This window comes from Schistocerca nitens, chromosome 12 (assembly GCF_023898315.1).
Source record: "Schistocerca nitens isolate TAMUIC-IGC-003100 chromosome 12, iqSchNite1.1, whole genome shotgun sequence".
Classification (NCBI taxonomy): Eukaryota; Metazoa; Arthropoda; class Insecta; order Orthoptera; family Acrididae; genus Schistocerca; species Schistocerca nitens.
The window spans coordinates 128934559-128948113 of NC_064625.1; the positions used below are offsets into that span (position 1 = coordinate 128934559).

The following is a 13555-nucleotide window of genomic DNA, read 5'->3' on the forward strand; positions in this document are numbered from 1 at the left end:
GCCTCTACAGTTTCAAAAATGAAATTTTTTTAAGCTGCTAGTAAACCTTTCGGGATGTGAGGTCATGGTCCAAGAAACTCTTCTGTTCCTGACGTTTCGGCCAGGACTGCGCTGGACATCCTCAGAAGCACTCCTCTGCTGAGTCTTGCCGACTGACTGGTTGGACGTCTGAGAGTGACATAAATACTGTAGGAAATGGGTTGTGCCAAAGTAACACGTGATGAGAGCAAAGATAATCCTTTTCATAAATAAAACTTAACTATCAATTGTCTTCTTGTTGAAGATAAAACTGTCTAGTGATTCTGCAGAGCTACTGTCCATGTGTCGCTAAATTTCATTGGCTCCTCTTTCCTATTAAAATTTTTCTGATGCTTATAAATTTCAATGGCTTCTGTACATAGTTGTGGATAATAATTTGATGTTGTAGATAAAATTTCTGTTTCAGAAAACTTTTTATCGTGGTGTCCTGACTGAAGAGCTACAGTTGATTTCTCTACTTTTCCTAGTCGGCAAAGACTTTTGTGCTCTTTTAGCCATGTATTTACCACACATACATGGAATTTTGTATACACCACATGTCAACAGAGGAGGGCGTTTATCCTTCACAGATCGGAGTACTTGACTTATTTTCTTTGTTGGTCTAAAGACTGGTCAGATATCATGTTTCCTTAAAATCTTATCGATCTGATCCGTTACTCTGCCGAGGATTATCTCTGCTCATCACGTGTTACTTCGAACATGCCCCCTTTCCTACAGCATTTATGTCACTTTCGGACATCAGACCAGTCAGTCGGCAAGACTCAGAGTGGAGGAGATCCAGGAGGATGTCCAGCGCAGTCCTGGATGAAACATCAAGAACAGATGATTTTCTTGGGCCATGACCTCACATCTCGAAAGGTTTACCGGCAGCTATGTCATCCGGTCGTGAAAGCCTTCAAATTTTGTGTGTGTTTTTGAAAGTGAAAGATTTTTCTCTGTGAAGATGTTTGTCATATTTTATGTGTTGGTTAAATGTTGTATGGTTGTCTTAGTGAAAAAATATATATATATATATATACACACATCAGTTTATTCTTATTTGTGAATTGTGATTGCTTGATTACAGATTACTCAGGAAGCAGGTGAAATCATGATAACATTTCCATACGGATACCATGCAGGTTTCAACCATGGTTTTAACTGTGCAGAGTCAACAAATTTTGCCACTCCCCGTTGGGTGGAATATGGAAAAAGGGCATCTCAGTGTCATTGCAGGTATGTAACACGACATTGTAGATTCAGTACTGTGGAGCCTTTCATTTAATTGCAAGTGCAACAATTCTGCAAGGCAGCTTATTATTATTATTTTCGATTATTCCCATTTAAGAGAGCGTTTGAACTTGAATTCCTTTATGATGATTGTTTATGTTTTTTCTGAGCCCAAATTTTCTTCATGTGTTCACTGTGTTGTTTCTTTCACTCCGCTGTCCATTTGCATCCTGGTCTCTTCTGTGTTATGGTGTCAAATTTATGTTTTTTGATGATGATCCTGAATTCAGTTCTATTTTCTGCATCGTTTACTGTTATGTGTGCTTGTCTGAGGTCCTCTTCAACTTCTTTTATCCATTTTGTTTTTCCCCTGCCTGAGTTGATGACTTTAAGAATTCACTTTGAAATTCTGTTTTCATTCATCCTGTGGATATGTCCTTAGAACTGCATTCTTCTTTTCCTTATTGTATCCGTAATCTTGTCTGTGTATTTATATAATTCTGATGTTGGTCTCTTCTTCCAGATTCCTTGCTCTTGTATCGGGCCAAAAATTTTCCTGATAATTTTCTTTTCGTGTTTCTCTATTTCTTTGAGTTTAGTGTTGTTTCAGAAGCATACAGTGCCTCCGGAAGTAAGATAGTGTTGTAGTGCCTCAATTTTGCGTTAATGGATATGGACTTTTTGTTATAATAGTTCCACGTGAGTTTATATGCATTCTGTAGTTTTTTTTATTCTTTCCACATTGGCCTTTAGGTTGATCCCTGATGGCTGGATGATTTCTTCCAGGTACTTAAAATGTGGTTCTTGTACGATTTTCCCATGGGTTGTCACAATAGGCAATTTGTCTTGTGGCACTCTTTCTATGTACTGGGTTTTCTCATATGAGGTTTGCAGGCCAGGTCTTTGTGCAATTTTGTGTAACTTCTCTATGGCGTTAGTGGCTTCTTTTCTATTATTTGTGAGGATTGCAAGGTCATCTGCAAAAGCTAAACACTTCACATTGAATCTATTATCTTTTCTAATGCCAATTTGGATTCCTTTGACTTCTTTTTCCCATGTCCTGATGACTTTTTCAAGAATGATATTAAAGAGTAATGGTGAAAGTCCGTCACCCTGTCGCACTCCAGTTTGGATTACAAATGGTTCCGAGATATCCCCCATAAATTTAACCTTGGAGACTGTGTCAGTTAATGTTTCCCGAATGATTGCTCTTGTCTTTCTGTCAATGCTGAATTCTTCCAGCGTCTTGCAGAGCACTTCTCTGTCTATTGAGTCGTAGGCCTTTTTAAAATCTACAAAAGTAACCACTGTGTTTTGGGTGTTTCTCATCTGGAGAATCATTTTCAGATTCCAGATCTGCTCTATGCATGATCATCCCTTGCGAAAACCAGCCTGGTATTCTCCTACTTGTGGGTCAGCTTGTTCTTCTAATCTATTCATGAGAACTTTTGATAGGATTTGATATGTGACCGGTACGAGTGAGATACCCCTGTAATTATTTGGTTTAGTTTTGTCCCCTTTTTTGTGGAGTGGATGGATGAGCGCGCATTTCCATTCAGATGGGATCTGTTGTGTTTCCCAAATGTTTAATATGATTTTGTGAATTTTTCCTTTTAATCTTTCGTTTAGTTTCCATAGTTCTGCAATAATTCCATCTTCTCCTGGGGCTCTATTGTTTTTCAGTGTCTTGATAATTTCTACTATTTTGTTGATGGTTGGCGGTTTAGCGTCAGGATTTGGTGTAGACGTCTCGTAGTGAATGTCCGTAGTGAATGTCCTCTATAGGTCTTTCGCAGTTGAGAAGTTTGTTGAAATAGTCTGCGAGGATTTGGCAATTATTCTTCGTGTTAGTTTCTAGTGAACCATCCGGTTTCTTGAAACAGAGGTATCCTGCAATATGTTCTTTAAATGTCTTATATAAATTCCTGGTGTTGTTGTTCTTAAAGTCTTGTTCTATCTCATCTAGTCGCCGTTTGTCATAATTTATTTTTTCGCCCCGAATAGTTTTAGATGTTTGTTTTTGGATTACTAGAAATTGTTGCCATTTTTCTGATGTTTTGTGACTATTGAAGTTTTTCCAGGCATTGGTCCTTTCTTCTATTGCTTGGTCTCACATTATATTCCACCACCTGTGTTTTCTCCTTCTCGGGGGTTGACCCAATTTCATTGTGGATTTGAGGACATCCACAAGTTCTGTCCAGTTTGTGGTGTTTGTCTGACTAATTTCCTGTAAGATGTTTTCCTTGTTGAGTTTTATGCATTCGGGGTCTGGTCTCAGCACTTTGTTTAGTTTTGGCTTTTTTCTATTGGGTTGTAATCTGGTCTTTATCTGTAGAAGATGGTGGTCTGAGTCAAAAAATCCTCTTCTCGTTTTCACATTCAGAATTTCTGCTGTGTTACTCTTGGAGATGGCCACATGGTCTATCTGGAATTCACCCAACATTGTGTTGGACGACTTCCAAGTATACAGTTTCTTGTTGGGATTTTTGAATTGTGTTTACATAATTACGAGGCTGAAATTTTCGCAAAAGCTTATCAATCTTTCCCCATTCTTGTTAGTTCTCTTGTGAGCTGTGTGGATTCCGGTGATTCTCCTGCATTTTTTCTCTTTACCTAATTGTGCGTTAAGTCGCCTAACAAGATTATTACATGGTGTTTGGCAATTTTGTTTATCGTCTCTTCAAGGTCATTCCAGAAGTCATCCACTTTCTGGCGGTTCTTCTTGTTATAGTTATTTGTCGGTGCGTGTGCGTTGATCAAGGTATATGCTTTGTTGGCCGATTTGACAGAGAACGTTGTTATACGTTCTGAGGCAGACTGGAAGTCAATGACAGAGTCACTGATAGATTTGTGGATTACAAATGCTGTACCAAACTGTTTGAGTCCTTTCTCATTAGTTTTAACTGCTGGTTTTCCTTTGTAGATCCTGTAGTTGTCTGTATCAAAATGGTTTTCATCCGTAAATCGTGTTTCCTGGATTGCAAGGATTTTGATCTGGAATTTTTGCAGCACGTCTGTAAGCAACCTTAGGCGTAACATGATGCTCCAAGGCAGCATTATTATTATTATTATTATTATTATTATTATTATTATTATAATGAGTAGGTCCTTATTCTCATGTATATTGCGGTAATCTCTAAACAGTGTCTTTAGTTTGTGAATCTGTGGTTAGTAGATATTGCTTAGCAGGGGAAACCAGCAAATAGGAGTTGGTCTGATTTTACCAGTAACTGTATGTATTATGTTGCAGTAACTGTATGTATTATGTTGTTGAGCTGTGTCGACGAGGCTGGTATGACAGCTATTACACCACACTGAAGCATAATACTCTGTGGCTGAAAAACCAATGCAAGAGCCAGTGTATGCAAGGTCTCTATTGAAACCCCACCTCCAAGTTGTGACATGCAGTCCTGAATGAATGATGTTGTTCAGAGATTTTATCTTGGATGATGTGTTTTCCATATGTTTTTTGTAAGATAAGAGTGCGGTCGAATGTGATCCCACTTCTTGTGACGGATATTATTACTGTCAAATTGCACCTTGAGGGCAGTGTTAGCTTGCTTGGTGTTAACGTGAAATGCACAAATGTCACATTTACTGTTACTGGGCTTTAGTCTCCATTTTTTGAAACATGAATTAAGGGCCCCCAAGTCCTCTGTTAGTGTACCGTCTGACCGACCAAAATCTTATGCTTGACCAGCTAGAGCAATATCATTTGTACAACAGAATTTGGTTGAAGATGCTTTTGGAAGGTCATAAATATAAAAGCTGAACAGGAGAAGTTTTTGAAAACTGAGCCCAGTGGCAGGCCATTATTTAGTTTCCTTAATGCGCTTCTATTTTCACCCAAGCAAATCTGAAAATATCGATTACTTATTATGTTATTAATAAGAGATGCTGTTGTTCGGCAATTAATTATTTTCAGGACTTTGCTATAGCAAAAAATCTTATTGACACCACAACAAGTAAACTCAGGGTACTACGTCTAAAAGTTGGATGACCACATTATGACAGCTATATTAGCTGGTGACTGGATGGTGTACATGTACACTACACAAAGTGTATGGTTGGCAGTGTGTGCTTTGTGATTTGAAAGCTGAAGATGATAACTAGTTATTCAAGGTAAAAATCTTCTAGGATATTAGGTCAAATCACATTAAATTTCTTCTACATGATAGACATTTTGGTTCCTCTGCTGTGATCTACTGATGTTTAGGCAGCTGAACAATATCAAGGACCAGTGTCGCATTCACCTGTAAAGGTGCTTACGCTGAAAAATGGCATAAAATTATTCCTGCTACTATTGGCCCACTGTCACTGAATAGAAAGCTGTTATATTACATTTCATTTCCTCAGTTTCTGACCGCATCATAAGAATTCTACAGACACGTTATACAGACCATATTTCTCAGTCAGATCAAAATAGACTTTTTTCTGCTGCAAAATGGATACACCCGATTATCTTTAAACTGCAAGCATCCATAAAGTGACTTGTGGCTGTGGCGGTGTGTAAGAGTGTCACGCAGAAAGTAATACCCTACATTTCTCTTCTCGGGCAACAACAATGTTACAAATGCGAAAGTTCAGGTATGCACTACTTAAAGTTTGTTTCCTCCAGACAGATAGCGTAACTGCAGCAATGTTTCGAAATGGCATACGTCAATGGCGTATGTTACAAGCAGTGTCATCGTCATTGAATTTCTCACTGCGGAGAAAGAAACTGTCGGGAACATTCACAACGTGTTTGCGTTTTCCAGAGCATCTGCAGTACACACACACACACACACACACACACACACACACACATATGATTAGTCATTGGGCAAAGAGGGTGAGGCCATAATGAGAATGCGGTTCGGCAGAGCTCAGAGATTTGCAGCGTTCAGGGAGGCCATCCGCAGCTGTCGGATCTGGAAAGATGCAGCTCACTAATGGACTTGTTTGTGATGCCAAAAAGGAGGCAGCACCATTAATTCTGAAGCATGTGTGAACACATTAACCAAACTAGAGAAGCGCTTCCACTGATTGTGGTACCATAATGACCCACCAATTCTTTGATTCTAGGTGATAATGCTTGGCCTCACCCAAGTTTCAGAACTACGGAACATGTCACTAAACAGCACTGGACAGTGTTAGCCTGTCCACCCTACAGGCCAGATCTAGCTCCCACAAACTTTCACTTGTTTGGGCCATTAAAGAATGTGGAAGACATTTTGAGAAGAAATGGCTTTGTGACCAGAACAAGGAATGGTATTGATGGGGCATGTATGCCTTTATGTCTCGCTGGAGGCAGGCTGTAGAACAGAAAGATTATCTGTAAAAATAGGAAGTTCAGAAGAAACGTCATTCTTTCTCGTGTTCAGTAAATAATTGAAAGACAAAAATGTGGTGCACTACTTTCTGGGTGACCCTCGTATACTGAGTGATCAAAAAGTCAGTATAAGTTTGAAAACTGAATAAATCACAGAATAATGAAGATAGAGGGGTACCAATTGACACAAATGACATGGGGTTTTATTAGAACAAAAAAAAAAAAAAAAAAAAAAAAAGTTTAAAAAATGTCCGACAGATAGCACTTCATCTGATCAGAATAGTAATAATTAGCATAACAAAGTAAGACAAAGCAAAGATGATGATCTTTACAGGAAATGCTCAATATGACCCTCCATCATTCCTCGAGAATAGCTGTAGTCGAGGAATAATGTTGTGAACAGCACTGTAAAGCATGTCTGGAGTTATGGTGAGGCATTGGCATCAGATGTTGTCTTTCAGCATCCCTAGAGATGTCGGTCGATCACGATACACTTGTGACTTCAGGTAACTCCAAAGCCAATAATCACACGGACTGAGGTTTGGGGACCTGGGAGGCCGAGCATGACGAAAGTGGCGGCTGAGCACACGATCATCACCAAGCGACGCGCGCAAGACATATTTCACGCACCTAGCAATATGGGGTGGAGTGCCATCCTGCATAAACATAGTACGTTCCAGCAGGTGTTTATCAGCCAGGCTGGGGATGATGCCGATTCTGTAACATATCGGCGTACCTCTCACCCGTCACAGTAGCAGTTACAAAACCAGAATCACACATTACCTTGAAGAAAAAACGCCCGATAACGGTAGATGTGGTAAATCCAACCCATACTGTGACTTTCTCGTCGTGCCATGGAGTTTCCACGACAGTTCTAGGATTTTCAGTAGCCCAAATTCTGCAGTTGTGGGCATCGACAGACCCTCGGAGCGTGAAGTGAACTTCGTCAGTCCACAACGAGTTACTCAACCAATCGTTATCTTCCGCCATCTTTTGAAACGCCCACACCGCAAATGCCCTCCGCTTCACTAAATCACCAGGTAACAGTTGATGATGCCGATGGATTTTGTACGGATAGCATCGGAGGGTAGGCCTCAGTGCCAATCAAACAGTAGTGTATGGAATGCCGGTGCACCGTGCGACTGCACGAGCGCTGGCTTCCCCGTGCATAGACGAACCCGCTACAGTCTCCATTTCTTCCTGAACTGTCTCAGCAGCATTACGCCTTGTGCTCGGTCGGCCACTACGGGGTCTATCGTCTAAATAACCCGTGGCTTCAAACTTCGAAATCATTCTCGCCACAGCATTTGTCAACGGACCTTTACTCGTTCGAATCCCCTTCTATGGCGATAGGATCGTAACGCTGAACTAGTGCATTCCCTATTCTGATAATACAGCTTCAATAAAAGCGCCTTTTCAGGTAATGTCAGCATGCTGCGACTGCTGGTGCATCTGATTCTCTCTCTCATTACAGCTCCTTTTATACACGATTGTCGTGCACAGTCACGAACGTTTTGCTGTCCAGCACCATCTGTCGGACATTTTGAGAACTTTTTTTTTTCCCCTCCCTAATAAAACTCCATGTCATTCCAAGCATGTGTTTAAATTTTTACCTCTCTACCTACTTTATTCCATGGTTTATTAAGTTTTCAAATTTATACTGACTTTTTGATCACCCGGTATAATTGAAATGGAAAGCACCATAAAAGAATGTGTAAAAGAACACAATTGCATCACGTGATTTAAATGAAGGGTGGAATCTGACAGTGTTCAGATAACTGTAAACACCAGAAGGTCCTGAAGACGACACCAGCAGAAGGGCTGAAATTTCACCAGTGTAGAACAAATTGAACACGATGCGTCCAACATCGTAGATGATTTTACCTTCAGTGACAACAGCCATGAAAACCTTGAGACTTGCATATTAACTTGTTGAAATGAAAGTGGAAACGGAAAATTTAGCTTAGCAATAAGAATGTAAATCTGTGTATGAGTTACAGTGCCAAATGTCCCACAATGTCTGGTGTTGGTATATATAGGGTGTGTGTGTGTGTGTGTGTGTGTGTGTGTGTGTGTGTGTGTGTAAATATTGTAATTCAGATTTTACCTTTAAGGGAGGACATGGTGAAAATCAGTATGGACACATTTGTGAAGCGTCTCCAGCCAGACCGCTACCTCCTTTGGCTGCAAGGGAAAGACGTGGGTCCCCACCCCGAGGATCCCTCACGAAACTACGCTGCACCTCCACCCACGCAGCGTGAAGTCCTCGCAAACAAAAAGTGAGTACGGTGGTTTGCTTCACTTGTGAATTATAATGTCTTGCGTGCACGCTTGCTTGTCTCACCAGTAGTAACTGCTTTTAGGAAAGTCTCTTACATAGTTACAAAAGAGTCGGGTGAAATCGTTTGCATTAATCATTTCGTTTGATCAGTTTTGATGTCTATGCATATTCTGTCTTTGCACGTGTGGATGCGTAATTGTATTTGTAGCTCTGTTCAGTAACACTTCTTTTGTTTACTTTGTTTGGTTCATTTTGAGTACTCTCACATTTGCCTTTAACACACAGCCTTTGGAAATTTGTATAGAATCTAATTTCCACGTTTGGTGACTCATCATTTCCATTAGTGGGCATCCAAAATTACACAAAGGCTAAGGCTGAATTTGGTTAATATGTGTCATTGATAAAGTTTTGATTTAAGTTATTTTGAGTTTAGGTCTCTAGAGACTGTGTAATATGAAAATGTAGCAGCACAGTAACATTTTAACTAGTCACATTCTAGTTTCTTAACACGATAGACATGTTCCGAGACTTAGTACCTCATCATCTCGAAAGTGTAGTTTAAAACAGAAGGATTGGTACAATTTTTCTTGAGTAGCAATGTTTATTGCAAAACCTACACAATTATGAGACAATTGCTGACCAGTGTAACCTTCAGGAGATGACATCTTTAGTACTGCCAGCAGACACATACACTCATGCTCATAAATTAAGGATAATTGCAGAATGTGGTGCCACACAACATGGCTCTACACAAAACTGGCGCTAATAGCACAGGCACATAGGGAACACACACAACACAGATCTGTAAGTCCACAGTATTGGTGATAAGTAGAGAAAACCGTCCCAAAACACGTGTGCTACAAAATGCCACTGTTTCCTGCGCATGTACCCCAACATCAGTATGGGATAGGATTACCGTGCACACATACACAGGCCACACAAAGGGTTGGCATACTCCAGATCAGGTGGTCGAGCAGCTGCTGGAGTATAGCCTCCCATTTTTGCACCAGTGCCTGTCTGAGCTCCTGAAGTGTCGTAAGAGTTTAAAGACATGCAGCAATATGTCGACCGAGAGCATCCCAGACGTGCTCGATGGGGTTTAGGTCTGGAGAACAGGCAGGCCACTCCATTCGCCTGATACATTCTGTTTCAAGGTACTCCTCCACGATGGCAGCTCGGTGGGGCTGTGCGTTGTTATCCATCAGGAGGAAGGTGAGGCCTACTGCACCCCTGGAAAGGCAGAGATACTGGTGCAAAATGAAGTCCTGATACACCTGACCTGTTACAGTTCAGTTCCTCTGTCAAAGACATGCAGGGGTGTACATGCACCAATCATAATCCCACCCCACACCATCAAACCATGATCTTCATACAGGTCCCTTTCAAGGACATTAAGGGCTTGGTATCTGGTTCCTGGTTCACACCAGATGAAAACCTGGCGAGAATCACTGTTCAGACTGTACTGGTCTCGTCCGTGAACATAACCTGGGACCACTGTTCCAATCAATGACCATGTACTGTGTTCTTGGCACCAGGCTTTACGGGCTCTCCTGTGACCAGGTGTCAGTGGAATGGACCTTCCAGGTCTCCAGGCAAATAAACCGTGTCTGTTCAGTTGTCTGGAGACAACTATTCCAGTGGCTGCCCAGCGAGGCTACCTGCGGTACTATGTGGTCGTCTGCGGGCACTGATGGTGAGATATTGGTCTCGTTGTAGGGTTGTATACTGTGGATGTCCCGCACTGTAGTGCCTGGACGCGTTTCCTGTCTGCTGGAATCGTTGCCATAATCGTGAGATCACACTTTGTGGCACACGGAGGATCCGTGCTACGACCAGCTGTGTTTGACAAGGCTCCAGTCACCCAGTCACCCTAGTACTCTACCCTTTATAACGTCATCAATATGTGTTCTCTGAGCCATTTTCAACACACAGTCACCATTAGAACGTCAGAAAAGTCTGTATGCTTACTCACTGCACTGTACTCTGACATGCACCAACACACCCCTGCGTATGTGGACTGCTGCCAGCGCCAATGTGCAACGACTGCAGTTCAGATGCACTGCATGGTCATACCGCGAGGTGATTTAAAATCGCAAACTGCCCACCAGAGGAGCATGTATAAAAGTACATGAAACTATTTTAGTTTTCATTGGGAACAGTTCAATCCTTTTATCGGCATTTGATGGGTGGCGTGGGGCGAGGGGGTTTGGATAGGTTGATGAAGATAAAATAAGAAGGGTTGATCACTAGGACACCAAGATGAAGGGAAGACACCAATATGTGGAACTCTGAATTCCTTATGGTTGGTAATACATAAAAAGCCTACCTCTGTCACCACATTTCTCTTCTTTATTTGCTTTGAACACATTTCCACGTTTCAGCTCGGTTTACTGAAGTTTTTTTCCTATGGTATATTGTCCCAGTCAACTTTCATCATTGAACATTAGACCCAAAACTTTGCCTGCTAGTTTATTATTTATTTCCCCAATCCACTTCATGAGCTCTGTTTTTATTTACTTATATTTCCATAATATTGCAACTGTTTGGGTTGTAAGTCTGTCAAGTTTCATCCAATTCACATAACCGTAAAATTTTAATCTACGTTTTCTAATGTCATTGTGAATGTCTGTAAACTGTTTGATCTCATGGCTGCTGTTTAAGCTAAACTGATGGATTTTTCGTGATCTCCCCCCCCCCCCCCTTTTTTTTTCCTCCCAATGTTTTAGAATCTGCTGTGTGTTGTGTTATAGAATTGCTAGCTTTTTGTAAGTGTCAAGCCGTTATCATTAAAACTTTTGCAGTGTGTGTCTCATTTTACCTTAAAAGTTCCTGGCTTTTTCCCCGAGTCAGTCCTGTCACAGTCTGCCATGCAAAAAAATACTTCTGAAATGTTAATCTAACTGCCACTCTCTTATTCATTTTTAACTTACTGAGAGGGGTTGGATAATAAACTGCTTTTACAGAAGCTTTGAAAAGTAAAACCTGATAGTGTAATAATTTAGGGCTATGGTGTTGGTTTCCTTTACATGCAATTATTACTTTGTGGCTGATGTTAATATAATGTGCAAGGCATACATACGTACGTACGTACATACATAAATACATAATGTGATTAGTGTGGTTTTCATAATGATGTAATTCAGTGTTTGATTACTGCATGACTAACTTTGCCTTTTGTGGTGTAGTGGTTCTTGGTAAACATCAGCATATTTTCCTTATAACTTTGCTGTGGCAGTCAGTGTATTAACAAACCAGTAATGTATTGATATCTCAAGTTTATTTGCAGTGCAACATTTTTGTTCTGTAGAACGATAATTTGTAATGAAGAAATTTGATTGTGACATTAGTTTCATTGTGGGGAATAATTTCTGACAGAACCTGTCCTGTCCTGTCCTGTCCTGTCCAACATTGTTCCAATGTGTTAGCAGTGGTGCATCTTCATTGTGTATCTAATAGCTCTGCTGCCGCCACCCCCCTCCCCACCATCAGCTTCGCACTTCCACATAACTCGCTTTATAAATGTTTACTACAGAATTATATTATGAAGGGATTGAGAAGAAAGTGTGAGGTACTGGTATTTAGTGGCCACAGGTAATTGAATGCTGTTAAGAGTAAGCAACCTAAATTAAGGTAGCGGCATTAAAGTCTTCAGTGGATGCTGCCAGAATTTTTTTTTACAGTTCAGAACAGCAGTAGGTATCCAGGGAAAGTTAAGTGTTCTTTCCTTGTACATTACCGACATTCTTACTCAGGTTGACATACGGGAGACGTATGGGTTTCAAGTGTAAAAAAATGTTTAAACTTCATGTGTGTTTATTGATAAATCAAAGCTCATTGCTTGCCATTTGATGCAGACCAGACTTAAACTTGTGAAAAATAATGTCGTCAAGTTGACGTCCTATCATTTCGAACGCACAACTAAAGTCTCTTCTCCAAACCCACTATCACATGGACCAATGTCTTTGCAGGGATGGCAGCAGTTTGTTGAATGATTACTTACTTCAGCTGGACCAAATTTCCTGGCTCTTGAGGTAACCCCCCCCCCCCTCCGACCACCACCACCACAGCAAAAAGTTGCACATTAATGAGTCTGAAGATCTGGGAGGCCAAGGGACATTGTCAAACCAAGAGGTGATAGATATGTCCAGGAAAAATGCCTTTTCGGTGTGTGATATAGTTCCATCCTGCTTGAACTGAACATCTTTTAAAGGTATTCTTTGTCGTCTCAATTCTGGTCTCACGAGTGTTTCAGGCATATGACTATCGAGTGACTGTGATCCCATTTTGCTCAAAAAATGCCGTCCAATAATGCCAAAACTGCCAAGACCACGCAGTACTATGACTTTTTCAGAGTGTAAAGGTTGCTGATGAATAAGGTGTGGATGCCCAGAATCTTAGTTATGTATGTTTTGTTTATTGACAGTCCTGTTTAAATGAAAATGAGCTTCATTGCTCACCAGTAAAATCACGTTATCACTCAAAATCACTTGAATTCTGCTAGTGAAATCTTCACGTACAGCAAAATCAGTTGGCTTCAGTTCTTTCACAATAAGAAGTTTGTACAGATGGAATTTTGATGTACGCAAAATTCGTTTAACTGATCACAATTGATTTTTAGCTCACTAGTGTCTCTAGTTGGCCATCCTGGGCTTCTGACTATCGCCTCCCTTACCCTTGCAACATTTTCTAGTGTCATTACATTGGGTCTCAGGCCT

The 13555-nt window shown here is 40.7% G+C and overlaps 1 protein-coding gene across 7 annotated transcripts in view; it reads left to right on the forward strand.

The window, feature by feature from the left end:
* Nucleotides 1-13555, forward strand: part of LOC126215270 (lysine-specific demethylase 4C-like) — a 384640-nt gene that overhangs the window by 33136 nt on the left and 337949 nt on the right. For all 7 annotated transcript variants that reach the window (XM_049941954.1, XM_049941953.1, XM_049941957.1 and 4 more), the window contains exons 7-8: nucleotides 1106-1254; nucleotides 8674-8838. In XM_049941954.1, coding sequence (XP_049797911.1) covers nucleotides 1106-1254; nucleotides 8674-8838 — 314 coding nt within the window. The remainder of the gene's footprint in view (nucleotides 1-1105; nucleotides 1255-8673; nucleotides 8839-13555) is intronic.